This window comes from Chiroxiphia lanceolata, chromosome 3, assembly GCF_009829145.1.
Source record: "Chiroxiphia lanceolata isolate bChiLan1 chromosome 3, bChiLan1.pri, whole genome shotgun sequence".
Taxonomy (NCBI): Eukaryota; Metazoa; Chordata; class Aves; order Passeriformes; family Pipridae; genus Chiroxiphia; species Chiroxiphia lanceolata.
In genome coordinates, this window is record NC_045639.1 from 57,909,436 (window position 1) to 57,931,155 (window position 21,720).

Here is a 21,720-nt window from a genome sequence, read left to right on the forward strand (position 1 = left end):
TCATACACACTGTCCCAGCATTTGACTACAGGATCTGTAGGATCTCACAGATGCTAGGATGGGAAAGCATAAGCAGTTCTGGGTGCAACAGAAGTCCTAAGGATCTGCATAATGTATATCACTCTATAACCTCAAGGATAACACTGATACATCAGCTACCTGATTCTGACCTACTCAATAAGGGTTTCTAAAAATCACAGTGTGACTGCAGTAATTTCATACAACACAATGATTACTTAGCCCATAAGGAACCACAAATGCTATTCTGAATATATCAGATTTGTGTAATTAAGCTGTACCTACTACAGCATATGAATGTACACAAGAATATGTACGATAAGCAAGTCACTTTATATTCAAAGTAATACTCAAAGTTATTCAAAGTTATTAATTCAAACCACAGACCCAAAAAAAGTTGAAAAATAGGAAACAAAAAGCCACTGTTGATTACAAGACCACAAATAAATCTTTTAATTATTTAAACATTAGATCATCCATTAAATTTTTTAAGTTTGCCTGGTTTACCTCCAGAGTGTGCTCTTTATAGACTTGCAGTGGACCTTTGGTTTTAGCTGTATCCCAGATTTGCAGAGATCCATCTCCACTACAAGTGATCAACACATGTTCATTATTCTCACTCCATGTCACATCAAACAGGCCATCATTCCAGTCGAAACTAAACAAAAAAATGAAAATATTTGTCTGTGAGAAAGCACAACATAAAAATCCGGACTAGTTACATGCAAAGACAGTATTTCTTTAAATCGTCCTTCTTACCATTCTAAAGAATATTTTTATATATTTGAGTTCCAGTGACTCTTCTTACAATTATAACTTACTTGCCATAATGCTAACATCTAAAACTGTATGACCAAATAGTTAAAGCATAAATGAACCAAGGACCTTTCACACAGAGAATGAACTCTGATTTCAGTCTTGAACTTGCCATGCAAACAGAGGTACAATATGTCTCAGTCTGATCTATGGTTTCTCCACACTGCTGCTACATAGGTAGGAGTCCTTTGTTTATAAAAATTATGGTAAAATAAGAAATAAAACTGTGTTGGGAGAGCCCTATCCAATTCACAACACCATCACGAATCTGAGTCACAATGAAAAAACAACGGAAACACAGTAACGAACTTACTGAAGATCTCTACACTCCCCTAAAAAGGCTATCAACACACCAACAATTCATCACAAGGGATCTGGTACCATATATTAATTGCTCTGCAACAACTGTCAATGAGTGTGCTACCATCTGATGGCAAATAAAATTTATTTACTCCCTTTTCACTGAAGGTTTAGCTAAGATGTGGTTAAACTTCTTCATGGTACCTTGCAGTAATGATGAGGGAAAGGCCCACACATGGAATGCTTTGACAGAGAAAACAACAACAGTCAGGAAGTTAAGTCCTGAGTGAGTCCACAAAGTCAGTGGACTCACTGGAAACATAGAAATGAACAGTACTAAGCCAGAGCACTTAGCAGAAGTAACAGAGTGCTGAACAGCTTCAAAGAGTCTTGCTTTATAATTATGAATGAAAAAAAGTTTCTCTGAGTATGATCAACTATTTTTAAGCATTTCTATTTCAGCCCTCTTAATCTAAACAGCTGCTGTTTCAAAATTTTCCTTAAAAAAATTTTAAGTCAATGACAGTCAAGTATTAAACCCCCTCCTTTTTAACCTTTCTCCTCCTTCCATCCAGAATGAAATCAACCTCCTCTCGTATGCTTAGAATATTTAATCTCCTAGGAAGGACCCCCATGACTTTATGTAGCTTCCTGCTCTATTTTCAGTAGAAATCAATCATAAGGGCATAAATTTAGGTGGCAAGGCACTGTTCCTAAAAACCTAAAGCTTATAATTTCAAGCTAGGGCAGAGAGACTGCTTTTAACTTACATTGTCAGTTTTCTATGAAATGGTTTACATATGGAAATAGCACAAGCCAGATGACCTCCTACAACAAAATCTACGCAATGTAAATGTATCCTCTGTCTTGTATGTAAATACATTTATATGTAAATACAGAGATGGGTTTTCAGTAAATACTTTAGCATAGATACAATACTTTATATCACTAAGAACCCAAAATACTTGAGTTCTGTCTTGTACTCACAACTATACAGTAAGTTTTTCTCTTTAAAAAATAAAAGATAGACTTCTTACCTCCTCAACAGAACAATCCCAGCTTCATTTTGTTCCAGCACTGCCAGAGTTCCACAACCTAAACCAGCAAAATAAAACAAAACATCACAACTAGTTCCCCTAGTGTGATTCTCCAATGTGCAAATGGAAAGGGCACCTGAACTTTAAGAGACCAAACAATTAGTTGCACAATTAAACATCTTGTGGTCTCATGTTCTCTAAAGTAGTAATTCATTTAGATCAGATAGTTTTGGTTTGATTTTGGTTTTGTTTTTTCCTTCACTACAGTACATCTGTAGGTGAGGTTGAAAAAGACTCACTTATAAAGCATAAAAGCACATTTTCTGGGCCTCATGTGACAGACATACCAATGCGGGATTCCCTTTTGTCTTTTTGATAACACAGCAGATCAGACAAAACACTTTTTTTCCCCCCTCCTGAATCTAGTAATACAAACAGAGCTCACCAGAAATGAAACAAAAAATTCAGTTTTGATAAAAACCACACAGGTTCTGCTTTTCCATCTGAAAGAGATATTGTCAAAGTAATTCCACACTTGAAAACTCTATTTAAAATGAATGTTTTAGGGAGCAATACTCCCACTAAAAATGAAAAAAATCCCAGTACTGAGGAATATTCAGCCTGGCTCTTCCACGGGGCCGCAGGGTTGCCAGGGCCTGCCTGGGCACTCAGGTATTGAGACAAGAACGGCTGAAACTACAGAATCACAGAGTATTCTCAATTGGAAGGGACTCAGGGATCATCGAAGTCCAACTCATAGCCCTGCACAAAACACCCCAGGAGCCATGTACCTTAGAGCGTTGTCCAAATACTTCTTGAACAGTCAGGCTTGGTGCTGTGACAGCTTCCCTGGGGAGCCTGTTCCAGTGCCCAACCACCTCTCGGTGAAGAACATTTTCCCAAGAGGTAACCTAAACCTCCCCTAAAACAGCTTCGTGCTGTTCCCTTTCGTCCTGTCAGTGTGGAAAGTATTTTCAGACATTTTATTCACCATGTGTACGTCTTTACTAGTGTATTTATTCTCGACCCTACCAAATGAGCGCTCCTCCGCGAGGGCGCTGTGAGAACACCCGGCAGCAGCGGGCTGGGACTCGGGAAGCGGCAGATCCCGGAGGGCTGGGGGCGGCACGAGCAGCTCCCGCACCAACCCCAGCCCGGCCGCGGGGCACAGGCGCTGTCCCACAGCAAAACCAACGCAGCGTAAAGGGAAGTCGTCCCCAAACGCTTCTGCAGACACCGTCTGTCCTTCCGCACACCCACGTTTCCAGCCTCCTCCTTCTCCTCCCGTGAGGAGCCACGTTCCCGGTCACCCCCGCCGCCGCCGCCCCCCGCACCTGCCATGCCGTAGTACTGCGCGGCGGCGCAGGCCACTCGCCCCGGCCAGTACGGCGAGAACTCCGCCGCGTAGCCGTGCAGCCCGGGCAGCCGCAGGGCCCCGCCGACCCCGCCCGCCATGGTGCCCATGGCCCCCGCCCGGACCTCCGCCGAGCCGCGGAGGAGCCGCCGCGCCCCGGCCCCGGCCCCAGCCCCGGCGGAAGCGCCCGCCCGTCGGGCGTTGCCGGAGCCGCGGCGCCGCCACCGCCATCTTTGGCGATGGCAGGGCCGGCCCGGGCTGTGCCAGTGCGGCAGCTGGGGAGAAACAAACCCTCGGAATCACCTTCCCGGTGAGCACGAGAGCCCTTCCAAATTTCAAGGACAGTCTGCTCTTTTTTATGCCACGTAAGACATAAATCAGCTCGTTGTATGAGCATCAGCTTGAACACACGAGATGTTTCAATCAAAGAATGTATGTTATCTGCCCTTTTTCTTTTTAAAAAGACTTAAGCTATTTCATTCTTCAGGTTTTTTAAATAGATCTGCATTTTTTTCATTCTTCTCCTTAGGCAATTATGCCTTATGGAAGTCCTTCTATGAACAAACTTCTTACACCCATGACAACTTCTTTTTAAGTCAGCAGGAATTTTGCCTTGGAAAGGAAGAGACAGTGGGGGTGTTCAGCCTTAGAAAATTAGTATTTCAGCAGAGCAGCAGGTGCAGCTTTTGCTGTGTTATAGCCTATCTATATGTCCTTAAATACATATATATATTCTATATATGTATCTATATCCTTCTGCCTTTTGCAGTCGGTTATGTCTGTCTCATATTGGCCTCATTAGCCACCAGTGTGCCTGTAATAAATGTGGGTAGAGCCTTCCTTAATATTCGTTCGCGAAGCCCAGCCATGATGATGATATCCTTCTATATATCTATCTATACGTGTTTTAAAATACACATATAGATATATACAGAGATTATTCCATTTGGACACAGACTAATTAGCTATAATGACCCATCCCTGTATTTAGAGATAAAAACGCCAAAGTATTACTTTACACATTTGGAAGGTACAGCAAAGGCAAATCAGGTTATTTAATCAAGGTTACATCATGGAGCTTGGAGCATACTTCTGCTACTCAGCCTTGTATTTAAAATTAAACCTTGACTACAAAATCTTGTTGTAAAGCCACAGAAATGTCCAATTGCTTAAACTGGAACTCAGATGCAGAACACTGAATTAGGAGTTCTACTCATTCTTTGATTTCATGGTAAAAATGAAAACAAATATGTTTGTCAAGCAGCCTCCAGGATTTTAGAATAAAATCAGTTCAAAGTCAGTGCAAGTGAAGCTCAATCTAATGTATCCTTTGCATTATCACAGCAGCTCCCAAATCCTCACAACTGGGAATTTATAGTCTTAATTTATTGATGGACATCACATGAGATAATGTTTTTTTAGCCTTGGGGCAAAGGAATACCTTACAGAATAAGCTGCTCCAGGCCAAATTCAACCAATTTTAGCCTCTGTGGACTCTTTTTACATTAATTTATCTTTCTGAAATGCAAGTTACAAGACAGTTTTCTGAGCAAGTGTTTTTAAAGTAATTGTCCCCTTTGTGACTGGGATGTCAATAACAACACTTGAAAAGATACAGGGTTACTGCAGTGGTGCAGTAAGTAAATTTGGACTCTGCCATTTGCAAGGTGTGTGAGTCAAGTGCTTGATGGTTTAAAGTCCAGTTATTCTATGGACAGTTTATCACTGAATTGGAAAGGTTTCATCAAGTGCATTGTTCAAAACTATCTGATCTTTTGTAATGAGTGAAATTCTGCAGAGAGGTTACACAAACAGGAAGCAGTTCTTATTGGTGGCCCAGCTTTGTTTAAAAGACACGATTAAAACAAGTTTTGTAGACATAAAGATCAAGAAGCGGATAAAAGGTTACAGGGAGGTCCTGAGAGAAAGACTAGTTCCCCAAACATTTTTTTCACAAACAAACTTGTGAATTCAGGTTTTGAAGATCCTAAGAAGTAGAAAGCAAAATAATGCAACAAGTGAACGTATTTGGATAGGACGGTTTCAAGGTAGAGAGAATAACAACTAAAGAAACAAAAGCTATTTTACAAGCAAAGAGAGAAGGGCCCAAAAAACAAAGTTGCTAAACATGGCTGTATTTCCTCTTCACCCTCTGGTCATCTGAGTAAATTAAAGAAACATGAAAGACTGTTAATCATAGTAGTACTTTATATGCAGCTATTGAAACTGGGTGGTCTACCAGCCAGCTCCTTCCACCAAGTAACACCAATCACAGAATCAATTAGGTTGGAAAAGACCTCTGAGATCACTGAGTCCAATCTATGACTGAACACCACCACATCAACTAGACCATGGCACTAAGTGCCACATCCAATCTTTGCTCAAACACTTACAAGGACAGTGTCTCCTTCACCTCTCTGGGCAGTCCATTCCAATATCCAATCATCCTCTTTGTGAAGAAATTCCTCCTAATGTCCAACCTAAACCTCCTCTGGCACAGCTTGTGACTATGTTCTGTTATCTTGTCCCTGGTGGCCTGGGAAAAGAGGCCAGTCCCCACCTGCGTACACCCTCCTTTCAGGTGGTTGTAGAGAGTGATAATGTCTCCCCTGAGCCTCTTGTTCTCCAGGCTGAACAACCCTAGCTCCCTCAGCTGCTCCTCATAAGACTTGGCTCCAGTCCCTTCACCAGCTTTATGTCCGTTCACCAGCTTTATTGCCCTTCTCTGGAATTGCTCCAGCATCTTAGTGTCCTTGCTGAATTGAGTGGCACAGAACTGGACACAGGCCTCACTGGTGAGGTGTGGCCTTAACAGTGCCTAGTACAGGGGAAGAATCCACGTGGATTCTTCCAAACAGACAAATCCTATGTACAGCAGTAGATGGCAGCCATGTTCCATGCAAAAAACCGAGTCTCCTCAGTTGCAGGAAAAAAATCCCCAACTACACTGAAATTATTGTTTTCCTAACCCAGCATAATTTCAATAAAAAAAGTTGCTTAGTATGTAACTTTTGGGCTGTATTTATGCAGCTGTCATTTCTCTACACTCAGCTCGGAGTGCTACCCCTCCTAAGCCTTAGAATAGGTGGTTGAGATGCTTACAGCAGCATTTTCACCCTTTCAGTCCCAAGAGTTCTGTTCTGTTACAAACATATGTCTCTCATTTCATCAGCTTGCTATCTGACAGCTAGCTTAGGTGTGAGCTGAGCTCGTAACCATGACCGCTGTATATGCCAATCCTTCCAAAATCCTTGCTGGTCATCAGAAACAGTAATCAGGTAGGCTTGGGTCCAGATGTTTAAAGAACTTATAAAAAGAGCTTTTCTACCAGAGAAGGTAGAATGTGAGCCCTTCCTTCACATGCAAGGACAAGCAGCTTACAACCCTGAAGATACCCAGGGACTGGGTTTACTGAGTAAACTTTTTTCTTGTCTTTTAGCCATTCATTAGGCTCCATGCCATCAAGATTTTCTTCTACAAGTGATTGCTCATATTGACTAATAGAAATGTAAAGGTGTTTCCAGCTGAAACTCCCATACTGTCATAAAGCTTTAAGAAAAGCATTAAGGTTCATTATAGGATTGCAAAACTGGCAGCAGGGAAAATAAGCAAATGAAAGTAAGCAAGGGGGTTGCAGGAATGAATGAAAAGGAAAAGGCTCCCCGCATATAGGGAAAGTAAGGGTTGTGGCGTTTGGAAGGAAGAGGCAGTTAGCACAGAGGCTTTTCTGGAAGTCTAAAAAACAACAAAAGAAGCAAGGGAAAGGGAAAGGCACCGGTGCAGAGGAAGATTTAGACAAGGTGATTTAGAAAGAAATGGAAAAGAGTATGAAGCAAGAACAGCACACATTCTTCACCATGCTCACAGGAAAAGGGCTTCAAGGATGGTCCTGACTAGTGAAATATCCATCCCTGCTGATGTATCCACCTTGCTCAGTCAGGTTTTGCTGGCTGCCGTCTATGTGCACCAGGCCATAATTTGGTAAGCAGATTCCCCACATTATTACTGTTCCATGATTAGCTGCATCCCTACACAATGGCCACCAGCCTCTATCTATCTGCCCCTTTGTACGTAAATATCGCTTTAAATGTTCAGTGTAATTGTAAATTTACCTTTTCTTAAAGATTGGCAAAATATTACCTTCTCCCTATTGAACTTAAAAGCTACTTCTCCTTGTCTACAGTGATATATTTAGTCTAACTTTTTAAGACCTTTCTTAGAAACAAGTTCTTTTTATTTCAGTTTAATTGTTTCTGCTGCTTGTGAGAGTACTGGCCTAAAGCTTACAAAAATTGCATTATGTACTTTTAATATCTCAGATTTTTGTATCTGCAAATTTCTTTAAATTCTTTTTTTTTTCTTACACCATAATTGAAGCATGTTGGACTCCTGCAAACTTCTTTGTCCTGCTTATCAGTGAAGAGCTTACAGTGTATCTCCAATCTCTCATTTCTATATATTATCCTGTAGTTAAATAAGAGGACCTTAAAGTATGAATGAAATTTAACATCCACTTTAAACCCAGTATCTGTAGTGATATATTTCAGTCCATTCTATCAATTCCATCCACATTACCATAAACAAAATTCAAAATGCAGGTTATTCTACAGTAATTTTTCTCCCTCTACTAGACACCGATGGCCATGAAAAATATAGTTTGGACAGAGCTATGTTAAATGTACATATGTTTTAAATTTAATCTCTATAAATCAGGATACATTTGAACTACCTTTTTTGGTCTTGGATCTTGTTTACACCAGTTGGAGCAGCTAAATCAAGCCTGTGGCATCTGTCATATGCTGTTTGTCAGTCATCAAAAATTGCATTTATATTTGCAACTATTAACGTTGGTAAACTCTTCATTGTTAAAGTTATAATTATGGTTAAAACTAGAGGCCAGTGATTTATAGCTGTAGAAATGCATAATGAAGAAAGGGTCATTATTTCAACAAGTCTACAGCTGACTGCTTGTTACATGTTTTTGTCTGTTTCATCTCTGAAAAAACCAGAGCTGGAACAGGACAACACTGAATAGTGATTATATGCAAAGTGGTGCTAAAGATGTTAATTCTACGACTCTTGAGAAACAAGGGAACAAGGTAAGAGTACTTCTGATAACAAATGGAGTGTTATTTTGGTTTTTAAAAAATCCTTGGAATTATCTCCTAATCAAACATGAAAACAGAAGAGCTCCTAAATGATCATTTACTTCAGAGAGCTAACAGATTAAAAGGTATGTTTTCACTTCATAAAAGCATCAGCAATTTGTGTTTGTTATTCAACAGCATTTTGATTTCTTTCCCAGTTTAGCACCGAACCTCACTCCCAGCCAAATCAGTAGAAAAACTAACTTAAATTTGGAGTAGACATGGTGCTAATAATGAAGCAAGCGTCACAAGTCAGTAATGCTAAGTGGAATAGCATGCTTCTTCCGTCTCCTTTCAGTCCATAACTTCCTTCTGCACTTGACAAACACGGGCTGTTCTCGAGAACAACAGAGACATATTGTTCTTGCTTCCTGTAAGGTGATGTAATTGCAATGCTGCATGGATTAACACCAATTCTGCATTTCATGAAAAACGCCAAAATTTAGAAAAACACTGTTTGCCATTCAGATTGTAGCAAGAAACAATAACCTACTGTGTCTGGCAGATGAGCAAATATTAACTTTCCCCTGTAAATTAGTCTTTAGTTTGCTCGTCATCTTCCCGCCCCATTTGTCCATTTCTTATCAGCAGAAGCAAATGCCAGGCATATCTTGTCGAAAAAGGGGACTGCTCAACACAGAAGCAAACAGAGCTACTGAAGGTACTGCAGTGACTTATTTTTCTAATTATTCCAGAACTGACCCTCTGTCTACCTAAGTAATGAACAATATGATACAGACCAAGGCTTCATGCCAAAAAGTTGATTAATCTTAACAAGATCAATTTTAACAGGATGGGACCTATTGATATGACATATAAACATAACTAAAAATATGCAAGTACTGTTTTTCCTTTTTTCTTGTATCTGTTTAATAGGAGCTCCTAAAAAAAAGATATTTAAGAAATCATCCAATTTCACAGTCTTTCTCTTCAAAAACAGACTACAGAAGTCTCAACATCATTTCCTTTTCACATCCATTTTGAATTCCCCAGAGATTCACTCTTAGCCTGCAAATAATCTGAAATTTTGAGGTGTTTTTTCATATGATTTATTATTTCAAATCTCAAGGGATCTTTTCCTCAGCTGGATGCCCTACCGTACAAAGTTAGTACAGCTTTTGGCTATATGCTTGTTATTCCTACTAGTTTGCTTTTCTGTGAAGTAATATTTTTGGTGATTACTAAGATTTCAAGTATTCTTGACAGATAAATTGCACGTGAATGCAAAACTGGCATATTTAATCAACATACAGGGGTAATTTTACAGTTTCCAGGTGCAGCAGTGATCCTGCTGGAAACAGCCATAAACCCTTCAGTGAACTCGAAATCTTTTGGGAACACAGTAAGAGAGAGATTAATTGTGGAAGACAAGGGGTAACGATTACTAAATCGTGACACTACTCTCAACTCAGTGCAAACACCCAAAGCGTTTACTCCTGACGAGATAGTTAAAACATGTGTGCGCAGTAAGTGATAAAAACCCATTTAGCAGGACCAGGACCTGGCTTCGTGCAAACACAGGGTTCTCCTTTAGGTGAACCCAAAGCACCTCTGAAAACTGTAGTGCGAGTCAGGGCACGCATTGTTTCAGCGGCGGGGAGGCGCAGCCTGAACCCACAAGTTTGAAGCACAACCGTGGGCTCGTGTTAGGAGGAAGGACAGTAAAAAAGCAAAGCTCCGCGAAGCGGCAGGGAAGGGGCGCCCTCGGCGCTCTCCAAGAGCCGGTACCGCCGTCCTCTCCTGGAGCAATCCGCAAAGCAGGGGCGGCTAGTCCGGAACTTCCCGTGGGGAGCAGCGCCCTTTCCGCCTAAAAAGCGCTGTAAGGACACGGCGTGGATCCCCACCCCCGGAGCTCCCACTCGGGACGCGGCCGGAACGCTGAGGGTGGGCGGGAAAAGGTTATTTCTGCCCGGAGGCGGGGCTGGAGGAGGTGCCCGGCGCTGGAGCCGCCCCAGCCCGCGCTGCCAGTGGCTCCGCAGCTGTCGCTTGGCTAAAGCCGGGGCGGCGGAGAGGGATCTCACAAGTGGTTTCTGCCGTGGCCGAGGAATTTTACCCGGGGAGTGGAGAGGCCGGGGAAAGAGCGAGGTGCTGGGGGCGGCAGGAGAAGGAGATCGTGCTGCAGGGGGTCGGCGCGCCGGGTAGTCCCTGCAGGTGCGGGGGAGAAGGGAGCGGCGCGTCATGGTGCCGGCGGCGGGCACAGAGGGAGGCTGTGCTCGTCTCCCCGTCTGCGGCAGCCTTCGCTAGCGCCCGAGTGGGAGCCCCTCGCTTCAGTCCGGCCGCCTCTCCCCTCCAGCAGCTCGGCGGGACCGCTCCGGGGCGGGCGGCGCAGTATGGCATCCGCCTAACGCCGGCCAGCGCAGCAGAGCCCGGGGCTGCTCCTACGCCGCCGGGATGAGCGACAGCAGCGAGGGGATCGTCAGCCTGCCGGTGCCCGGCCCGCCCGGCGGCGGGACCCCGTGCGAGGAGGTGCTCGGCAGGCGAGCGCCTGGGGCCGACGCCCGCAGCCTCCTGCCCGACTTGGCCGCGCCGCCGCCCGCCTCTCTCTGGACTGAGGACGGCGCCGCCGCCGCCTGCCCGAGCACCGCGGCGCGGGCCAAGGGTGGCGGCCGGCGGACCGCGGTCACCTACGTGATCAACGAGGCGAGCCAGGGGCCGCTTCTGGCGGCGGAGAGCGGCGCCCTGCAGAGCCTGCGGGAGGCGTGCGAGGCGGTGGGGGCCGCGCTGGAGACCCTGCACTTCGGCAAGCTGGACTTCGGCGAGACCGCCGTGCTGGACCGCTTCTACAACGCAGGTGAGAGCGCTCGCCCGCCCGGGGCTGGTCATCGCCGCCGCGGGACCGGCTCGGCCCGCGCTCACCCCCCCCCGGCCCGGCCCGGGGTCACCGCGGGGACGCGGGAGTAACTCCGGCCGCCGAGTCCTCCGGGGACCGAGCCCCGCGTTGCCCCCGCGGCCCCGGCTGCAGTGACACCCCGCGAGTGGCCACGGCGGGTCCGTGGAGAGGCGGGGGTGAGCCAGAGCCCGCTCTCGTCCCCCGCGCTAATGTGTTTTGGAGAAGAAACTCTCTGTCAGCAAGCGTGCTGTGGATCAGCGCTCGTGGATGCTACCAGCGGGTTAAACGTGACCTGGCTGTTTTCTCCCGGTCTCCTAACACAGTGTAGGGATGCAAGTTTGTGCTGATACGATGAGTTCTGGCTGAGAAAGGCAGGAGCTGCGAGGCCACGGGAGCTTTGAAAAGTAGATTTAGCTCCAGACGTGTAGCTGGACAATTTCTGGGGGCTGACACAGTATCTGTGTGTTTGTGCTTTTGATATTGGTTTCATAAAACATTTGTGATGTTTTGGTAAGAGTACCCAGAGCTGCATTCCCTCGACCCAGTTTGCCCATTTCATGGCAGTAAAACACCTTCATTTGAAACCACTGTGGTGGCTTGAGCTTCTGTCTTATGGCTCCATTTGTAAAAATAACAACAAAAATATTCCACCATCTTTTTATTTTTTTGACAGATACGAAGACTTCATACAACTAAAATTACAGTACTAAATTAACATTTTTTTTGCTTTAAAAAAATCAAAAGCAGGAAATTGACCTGACCTACAATTTTAAGCTTATTGTGTGATGTGGCTTTGGTGTATATGAAACATATGCTAAAAATAAGCATAGGTTTTGTCAGATATTGTAGTTTCCTCCTCTCCTGGGGAGGGGTGAAGAGAAGGAAAAAACCCAATAAACAATCCCCAAACCAACAAAAGTCTCCTGGCAGTATTATAAGCAGTTCCAACCTAAGACTCTTTGGCACAGACACAATTATACCTGTCATCTCTTTGAAACTCTGCAAGCTTTGCCTCATGGACTGCTGCTTTCAGTGAGTTCAGTGAGATGGGTGATTCTGAAGCATGCATTCACAGCATGTTCCCTCTGCCTCATGCAGAGCTGTGTCCATAGAGGTAACAATTCTCAGAAGTCAGAGGAAGTGTCCTCACAGGTGGAAATAGGAAGGCCATAGAGTTTCATTATAGATCCTATATTCTCTGCATATAGCTCAGAGAGATTTCAAGCACCCTGACATATCTTCATTCCAGGGCAGGTGGAATCTGAGAGTCTCTTTTGGTTCTGTTGTGGAAGCTGTCTCATAGTGGGGCTCACAAGGTTGAATTATCCATGATGTTTTTGTTACTCTTACGCTGGTTAATTTCTAGACTCTGAACTTTGCAATAGGTGGGGTCTCAGTAATTCATGGAGGCTTTTCTTGTAATGGGAGATTTGACTTGGAGTGGGCCCCTTTCAATTTTGGCAGTAGGCGTCTGGCATATAGTGCTACATATCTGCACACTTATGTAATATAATTTGCTTATTTCAATGGTTTTTCAGCGAACTGTAAATGTGAAAATTTACTTTTGCTTCGTACTGTTTGGCTGGGGGACTTGAATGCAAGAGTTTCAAATGAGAAAAAATACTTTGCCGTTCTGCTTTAGTAGTCAAGTCCATAAACGTGTAAAGAACTAGGAGAGTTGATCACATTAAGCTCCGGGACTGAAGAGAGCTAGATGTAGAAGTCTCTGTCTGCTCAGCATATACTCTGTACTGTCTGAACTGGCCAGTCATAAACCAGCTGTAATCCCAAAACTGTATTATGCTACTGATCCTAGGTCTAGAGGAATCATGAATTTTCATACTGTTTCTTTATCCCTGTTGTACTTTCTACACTCTCTCTATTTATAAGAATTAGTTGTTCTTCAGAAACTTTAAAATAGTGAAAAAAAAGGTCTCAGTTTAGGAACAGTGTTAAAGAGCATTAAAGCCTCGTAGAAGAAGAATGCAAATGGGGAACAATGCAAATGGGGAACAACGTAGGGAACAAAATCAAAATGGTCATGGAGGATGTAGCTATTGCACAGATGTTTCTTTTTGATTGCTTTAATAGGGTGGTGGGACAGAGCATTTGTAGGTGACCTAAACTCCTCCTTTACTGCCCTTCTTGTTCTCTCATGCTGTGTGCTTTCAGTGATCAAAGGTGACATTAGTAATATCATAGAGAATGTCTGCACACTACATTATTTAAAAAAAATAGGGTATGAAAATAGCGCAGCATGACTGCATGTCAAATAAGAATTTAGCAGTGAAAGTGCTTTCAAATTAAGTGATAGTTGAGTGATCATATATATTCAAGGTATCAAGTCTTCCTGGACTCATTGTAAAGGCCAGCTAAGCTACAAGAGTAAGAAATTATGTGATTTTGTGAAGTTTTGGAAAATCAAGCTTATTAACTGTGTTTGAATGAAATAAAACATTAAACCTCTTAACTCTTACAATGCGTGTAAATCACCTATGATGGGGGGGCAAAGCTACAGTGTAGCATACCTGTCCATCATTAGGGCTTCCCTTTTTATTGTCTTATTTTTGCTTTGTATAACATAGTCTGAACTCTTGGTCATTTCTGTTGTAGGTTTGCTTTGTGCCTTTCACTGCTTCAAAGAGAACCTCAAGGAGTATTAAGTATAATATCTTAGATGAAAATATCATCTGCTCTAAAGGTAGATTAGCCCGCTAATAATCTCCTTTTGCCAGCCTCATTCAACTGCAGCCCTTAAATGCTGAGGCATAATTAGCAGTCCATATTAGTGAGTAGGTGTCAGCTATGTATAATTGAACCATTCAACCACCAAATATTAAAATATCAATCACCAGTTGATTTCAGCAAAAAAGTTAAAAAATATTTTGAGAAGCAAGTGTCAAATAAGCCCTGGAAACTGCTGGAGAAGGGTCTGATAAAAACAGATTTCAACGTTTATAGCTTTTTCCTCCACTTAAAGAGAAGCTAAGGTGAGAATAGGAAAAGGTAGTTCAATATCTTGTAAAACTTGAGGTATCTGGGTTTGATCAACTGTCTTAAGGGCTCTTTTCCTTTGTAAAGGAAAAGAGCCCTTAAGACAGTTGATCAAACCCAGATACCTCAAGTTACCTTTTGTAAAGGAAAAGAGTTTGACTTTTTTCTTTTTTTTTTTTTCTGTTCAATTATTTTGTGGTGCTGCAGGTATTTCTTAAATTCAACTTAGTTTCTAAACACTTCAGGAATATTTTAAGAGTTGGGCAATTAGAGCCATGCCAAAATGTAGCAGAGACACCATTCTACAGTGCAGTAGATAATCGTGCTGTTTTAAGAGTTACTGTAACCATTGATATTTGTAATTAAATGGTAATTTCTCTACATCACAATGACCACATCTTCATATCCTGTTGATTTTACTTTAATTGTTCAGTTCCTTTTGTAAACAGCCATGAGTGAGCATGGAGTACTAATGAGTTTGTTTGGCTTAGGTAAGCATTCTTTTTTTGGGGGAGGGGAGTTGTCCTTATCTTTTTTAGGCAATTGAAATTAGAATATTGTCTTTCTGCACAGATCTTTACATGTAATACATAATTTTGTATTACAAGGACTGGCTGAACAGAGTGTTTGAGGAAAAACAAAATAGGCCAAAGTACCATAAGAGGAAAAAAAGTCACATGAGTCAATAATCTGGGTCAGTTCTTCATGGTAGGGAGGTGCTCTAAGTCAAGGTAATTTCTTTACACATGTGTTTAGAATTAGGCAGGCTTTTGTATGGGAATTTGTTAGAAGCACAGAATTGGGCATTCTGACAATTTCTATGCAATCTCAGAGGGACTGGTGGAAGATAAAGTTCACACAGTGACTGAGGAGGATATGGGTTTTCTAGTCTATGCAGTCGCTTGTTTTAAGTTGGTTTTCAAGATAAACAGCTTGACATACAAAACTGTCCTTGTAACTTTAATGTTGTCTTATAATGGGAAATTTCCTTTTAATAAACTTCATGGGCATATGCTCAAGTTTCACAAATCAATGGCCCTTTTGATAGTATTTTCTCCTAACACTGTCACGTGGGGCTGTTGAGATAATTCCCTAGAACAACAATGATTGTTTAAAATAGAATTCATCAAATATGAGATAATAAAATAGGTTTAGTATCTTGTCTTTGCTCCTAGAATTCAGCATCATTGCTTTTAGAATTCATGCCAGCTTGGGCTAGAAATTGTCAGTGTTGGCTTGTTGGGTTTAGAATCATATTGTGCAATGGGCTTGGGGAGACTCTTGGTGTACAAAACGACAGAGAGTTCAGAGAATCAGTACAGTCACTTGTCTGAAAGTGAACTTTGCTTCAAATATGTTCTACACCTAAATTGTTTCTGCAGATTCTACAGAACATTTGTGGATTATGTATTCATAAGCATTTACAGGCATGCAGAAATGTAAAGCAGTACCAGGGCTCAACTACATTCTTGCAGCTTCTTCCTGTTTTTCCTCTAAATATGCTACGTTCTTCATTCTAGAAGTTGACTTAAATGTTTCCTTGGTAAAAAGCAGCATGCATCCTACCATATTAGCTGTTTGTAGGAGCAAAAAATCACCATCAGAGAGAGAGTAGTCAAAGCTTTATTCTATTGCACATTGTCTCAGAACGATTCTGTGTTTTTTCACTACTTTTTTTCTCTGTGCTTCCTGACTATTATTTTTTAATTTCACCAACGGAGTTTTGTCAGACACTTGAAATACTACACATGCTTTCTGTGATTATGCAGCACTTACATTCATTGCTTATTTTACTTTTTTTGATACCTCCCCATTCCCCAGGTGCTGCTGTATCCATCCTACTGTTTCTATAGCATTGTACTGGAGACTCCCTGTTCCAAATGATAGTTCTCATTAACAATGCATCAGAAACTATCCTGATGCATTACTCTTGTCTGATTTCAGAGTCAAGAGCAACTAGTAAAAAAATAGGAAGTTTAGTCCCACCGTCCATGGAACTCATGTTGAAATATCTTGTATTTCAGCAGCACTATGATGCAAGTGATGAGTTGGAGCAAGAAACGCCAAGTAATTTAACAATGGTATGCGGAATAGAGTTGATGTCTGTGTTAAGAGTATGACTATTATCATGTCAGGCATGCAGAGTATTATGAATACAGACTCTTTGTGTCTGAATGCATAGAACATATTGTAATGTTTAAATGGGGTGGGTTATAAAGCTCCTTTTGACTCCTGATATTGATTCCAGACTCTTAGAAGGCAGCATTAGAAACCTAAACCAAATGCGTGGCACATCTTCAACACAAAACAGTGTTTAATTCTGAAGCACCTGACTGTGATCTACCTCTACAACAAAAATGATGAGAATTCTGGAAAAAAATCTGTAGTCCTGATGTAAAGTTTCTTTTGTGTGTTCATAGGGCTAGTGGAGAACTACTGAATTTATGAAGAAATCATGAGATTCGAAACAATGTATTTACAAATACTCCATTGCTGGACCAGCTGTAAATATTTATAACCAGATTCCAATATTGGCACTGTGTTACATAACTTCCATCGAGCTACCTGTCAGTAGTTGACTGGAAAACTAGTATTCCATCAATTTCTCTCTGAAGTAGGAGGAACATAGCAAATGCACCCATTTTATACATAACCTCCATGTATGTGGGCTGAGAGACCTGGGTTCTCCCTCAGACTTTGTCACCAGCCTGTCATAGCAGTTTGTAACTCTGCTGTACAGCAAAAGCTCCCTCGGGCCTCTCCCACAGCTGAGATGCTTACATAGCATCTAGCATGGGTGCCCTGGGCACAGAAGCCTGATACTAGTGTGAATTTCCAGCCATGTCTGTAATATAGATAATATTAAGAGTGTGCTCTTGCAGTGTTTTATTTACTAAATCCTTCAGTGATATCAGTGAGACACCTGGCTAGACAATCTGCATCCAGGCTTTTGTTGGATTATTAGAAGTTACAGACTTTTTAAATGCTACTTTCTGTGTTAAATGCATCAGGGCGATAGAGCTAGTTTTGAATACTGCATGGTAGTTGAAGGGGTGGGAGAAATGCAGGTTATGAAATTATTAGAGTCTCTTAAAGTACAGTAAAGATATAAAACTCATGAGGCATCTGTATGAGCAGAAATCATCTAAGTGTATTCCCCACTGGAGAAAATGCAGAATGGAGCTAAATGAATGCTTTTTGAGTAATGCAGAAGAAAGCCTGTGACTGATTTTTCTGCAGTTTGCATTTCTGTAGCTCTGAGCAGGATGTGTCATAAAGAAGTGGCTTCTGGATCTGCTGCAGTCATGATAATAATTTGACTTCTCTTTTTAGTAACTTTCCAAAGTAAAGAAGCACAATACAAAAAGTTGTAAATGTAGCAAGGGACAACAGACTGAAAAAATTGCGTTAGAGCCCAAAGGTTCAAATGAAAAGTAGAATAGGCCTTAAATACACCATTTAGCACCATTATCCTCATTAAATTTCCCCCTCTGTTATGATCTTTAGAAAAATGAAGTTAAGCAAGTGAAAGTTTCAGTTTTATGGCAGGATTTTTATGGCTTTTGGGTTTTTTTTTTGTCTCAGTATAGAAAAACTGAGTTTTGAGTGTAGTGTATAGTGCTGATAATTTAAAACTTGTTCCTCTTTTTTCCCAGTGCCTCTGGATCAGTGTCCATTTCGAACTGCTGTATTTACGTACATAGGCAATCTGCAAGTTGTTTTTGTAAGCTAAACCCAAAGGAACTGAAAAACCTCAGAAGCTTTACAATGACAGGGATTTTGCAAGTTTGTGGTTAATAAAATAGAAGTTATTGCTGGGATTCACATCTTTCTTTGTGGGCTCCCTGCTTTAGATTTTCCCTGAACATCCACTGCAATCTCCTACCACTTCTTCTGTGTGGCATCTCTGGAAGTGTATATTCAGTGATACAGACATAATCAGAAGTACAGCATTTGTTAGAAACATATGTAGCAGTCATTGAAGTTATACAGCAGAACATCTGTGTGTGACAGATGACAGAGGAATCTGTTTTGATAATTGGGGAATTTTCTGGTAATCACTGATAGGTAGATTTCTGTAAGAAGTTTGTAGTTGTTTATATTCCAAGAGAACATGAACCTCAGGCTGAGCTTGATACACAAGAACAAGCTGCTTTTTTAGTTTATGTTGCTTTTTTTCCTCTGAGACCAAATTTATGCCTTGACTGATGCAGATATAATATTTCAGTTATGAAGAGCTGCTGATCAACTACTAACATACGCATGCCAGAGTTGAATTCTTTTTCAAATCATGTCTGCCTTTATTCATAACCATTGGGATAAGTTTAGATGCAGCATGAGGCTTAAAGATTTCCCACAGACTGAATCATTTGAAGTCAGTGGGATTCAGCTCTCTTTCAAATCCCACAAGAAACATATGCTTTGATTTAAGAGGTAGATACCCTTGTAGAAATTTGGCTCTGCATTTCTGCTTTACTGTAATAAAGTAAATGAGTTGTTCTGGGACTTGCTGATGGTGTCCGTGAGTGGCTCTTGCAGAGAGTGCTCTCTGGATGAGCCAGCAGCAGGTGCTTTCAGTGGTGAAGATGGCTTTTCAGTGATGTCACCTGCAGTTCTTGCACAGAGTTTTATCTGATTTTCTTCCCCTTCACACAATACCTGTCTGATACAGGTATAGTATAATGCTACTTCCAGTAGTCTTTGACTTACTAGGGACTACAGTCTGAGACCTGCAGTCTGTGAAGAGCAAAGATGCACGTCAAGTAATTATTGAGAGTTGGAAGTCCTCCAACACCTTCCCATGGGCTTCCGTGCTGTTCTGCAGTGTGCACAAGTGCCGAAGTCACTCATCTGACTGTAGCACAGGAAGCCCTGGATGTGAACAAGGAAGACTCAGTGATGTACCAAGAGTAAAGGAACACTTGTACCACTGTAGGAGTTTGTTTATGGTTCAGAAGTGGGCCCCCTCCTGCTTGGAATAAATTTATTCAGTTATCTTGACACAGTAGCAAAGTGCTTCATTTAAGTCCACAATAAAGGCACACCCATAAGATTAAAAGCTCCTATTTCCGCTGCTCCACCTTCAATATGATTTTTGCAGCTACACACACTTTTAAAAGCATGGAAGAGTGTCTCGGTGGGGAAACATGCTAGATGTATGCCATGATTTTTTGTTTTACTGGTTTATTATTGACTTATCTAAGATAAAGTTTCTCAGCTTTCCTCCAGTAACCTCACGGGTCATTCAAGTGAAAATGGATTGACTTTAACCTGAATATCTGTGTGCTGACCACTGGTTCAGCTTGCATATGCTTTCAATAATGTGGCGTGATAGCGAAAGTCAGGTTTTTGGCTCTGTGGTGCGTCTTGTCTTCACTCACTCCCTGCAGCTCTTACCATCAATGGAAGTGACATGTGGCATTTGTGGAGAAGGGCAGAAGCCATTTGCCACCTGAACGTAAGCTCGTCTTCCAGATCACAGTTGGAAATGAGAAGTTTTTGCCAGGCCATTGGTATGAAGAACGGGGAAACCTTCCAAGTCACCTTGGGAGCATAGTTTTGTCAATTCTGAACATCACCATCATTCCTGGTTCAAGTGCAATTGCAAGGGGCTCAGTGACTCTGTCCTGATTGCTTTCACTGGAAAAGAAGTGGTTGTTACCTGTGTAAATAAACTGAAGTCTTGTGTATTTATGTTCTCTATTTCCCTGGGGTCAGTTTCAGTTTTTGTTTTCTGCAGAGCTGAACTTAACTAGTACTTCATATAAAAATAAATACACTTCATATGATACTTGGAGTCCTTTAATATGTAGTCTCTTGTGAGGGTTTTCAGTGACCTTGCAAATCATGCAAATTGCTGTATAGAAACTATTTTCCCTTGCTTATGATGATGATACTTATTTCAAGAGGTAAACTTCCCTGATTAATTCATTCGATATTTCTGTGTTATTCACATTTCAAGACTCTGAAGACTGTACCTTCCACAACTATTTTTTATGATTTTATGTTAATTAGAAAAGGAACAGAACTTCTTAATTTTTTTTTTTTTATTTTGAGACTGTGTAACTCAAAACCTTGGTCATTCTAGTTTCTTTTTATTTCACCTTGAGTGTTATATTCCATTTATGTCTTTCAGGAGTTTTATTGATTTTGGGAATTTTCCTGATTTGTCATCCGGGAGTAACAGCTCTAAGTATAGTGAGTGTTGCACGTATGAAGCATGGCAGAGATTGCAGGGCAAGCCAGAAAAAAAGTAGCATTTCCAAAATATCCTGTACAGTTATAGCATTGCTGTACAAAACAGGATTTATTATTTTTTTTAAAGGGTGCTTGTAAAAGAGGGGAAGGAGCATGTTTCCTTAGTGCTGTGGCTCTAAAGGGAGGAGGGGAGAAAAGACACTGCCTTTGTCTTGAGAGCAGCCTGATGCAACCAATGGTGTTATCTTTGAAGAAGTGCTGGGATCGTGCAGCACTGCTCCACTCTGGTACATTCTTGAGGGATTATGTTATTTCCTACCCCTACATCAGGGTGAACAGAGGTGGGTTTTTCCTCTTCTACTTGGTGTCACAGGCCAAGGGCAGCATGTGGGTACCCTGACTTACTACAGCCATAGAAGGCCACCTTCAGTGGTGAAGTCTGAACTTCACATGCTCTACAGAGTCCAGGTCTGTAGCTGGAGAGAAAGCACTTCCTCAGCCTCTCAGCATGAGGAAGGAAGCCCTTTGGCCTCTGCTAGAGCAAGGGACTGGTGATGTATGTGGTGGTGTATGCTGTGTTCTGGACAAGCCTTCTAGGCTGGAGCCTGTATGGGCAGCATTGTCCAGAGTTGAGACTGCATAATGCAGCCAAGCCCAGCTGTGGTAGCAGCTTTTAGCTGGACCAGTCTCCAGGAGTATGGCAGAATGCTCTGTTTGCAGATGAGAAGTGTCTCGGGCAGGACTTAGCAGCCACTCAAGGAGCTTGTATTGAAGCTTTACTCAAATGTACTTATTTCTTTGAGGCTTAATAGTGTCAGAAGTTTGTGGAGGTCATTAAGTGTGAAGTGGTTTTAACTTGGTTTAAATACCTCAACACACTTGAGTGTATTTCACAATTCTGAGATAAATGGAGAAAGTCTTAAAAGTGTGTGTTCTAAAAGCATTCCACAAAAGAAGCAAGAAAATGAGGATTCTTGCCAGTAATTCTGTTACCAGAACCCATGATCTCCCTTTTCCAGCTGATGC

The 21,720-nt window shown here is 42.0% G+C and overlaps 2 protein-coding genes across 3 annotated transcripts in view; one reads left to right on the forward strand and one right to left on the reverse strand.

Annotated features, from left to right (window-relative positions):
- Window positions 1-3,644, reverse strand: part of PEX7 (peroxisomal biogenesis factor 7) — a 44,127-nt gene extending 40,483 nt beyond the window's left edge. The window contains exons 1-3 of one of the 2 annotated variants that reach the window (XM_032683710.1): window positions 3,506-3,644; window positions 2,172-2,229; window positions 526-676 (exon numbers count right to left, since the gene is read on the reverse strand). In XM_032683710.1, the coding sequence (XP_032539601.1) occupies window positions 526-676; window positions 2,172-2,229; window positions 3,506-3,635 (339 nt within the window). In that variant the 5' untranslated portion in view covers window positions 3,636-3,644. The remainder of the gene's footprint in view (window positions 1-525; window positions 677-2,171; window positions 2,230-3,505) is intronic. The other variant, XM_032683711.1, reaches the window with a different exon arrangement.
- Window positions 3,645-10,615: 6,971 nt separating this feature from the next.
- MAP3K5 (mitogen-activated protein kinase kinase kinase 5) overlaps window positions 10,616-21,720 on the forward strand; it is a 104,541-nt gene continuing 93,436 nt past the window's right edge. The window contains exon 1 of the mRNA XM_032682033.1: window positions 10,616-11,463. Coding sequence (XP_032537924.1) covers window positions 11,064-11,463 — 400 coding nt within the window. The 5' untranslated portion in view covers window positions 10,616-11,063. The remainder of the gene's footprint in view (window positions 11,464-21,720) is intronic.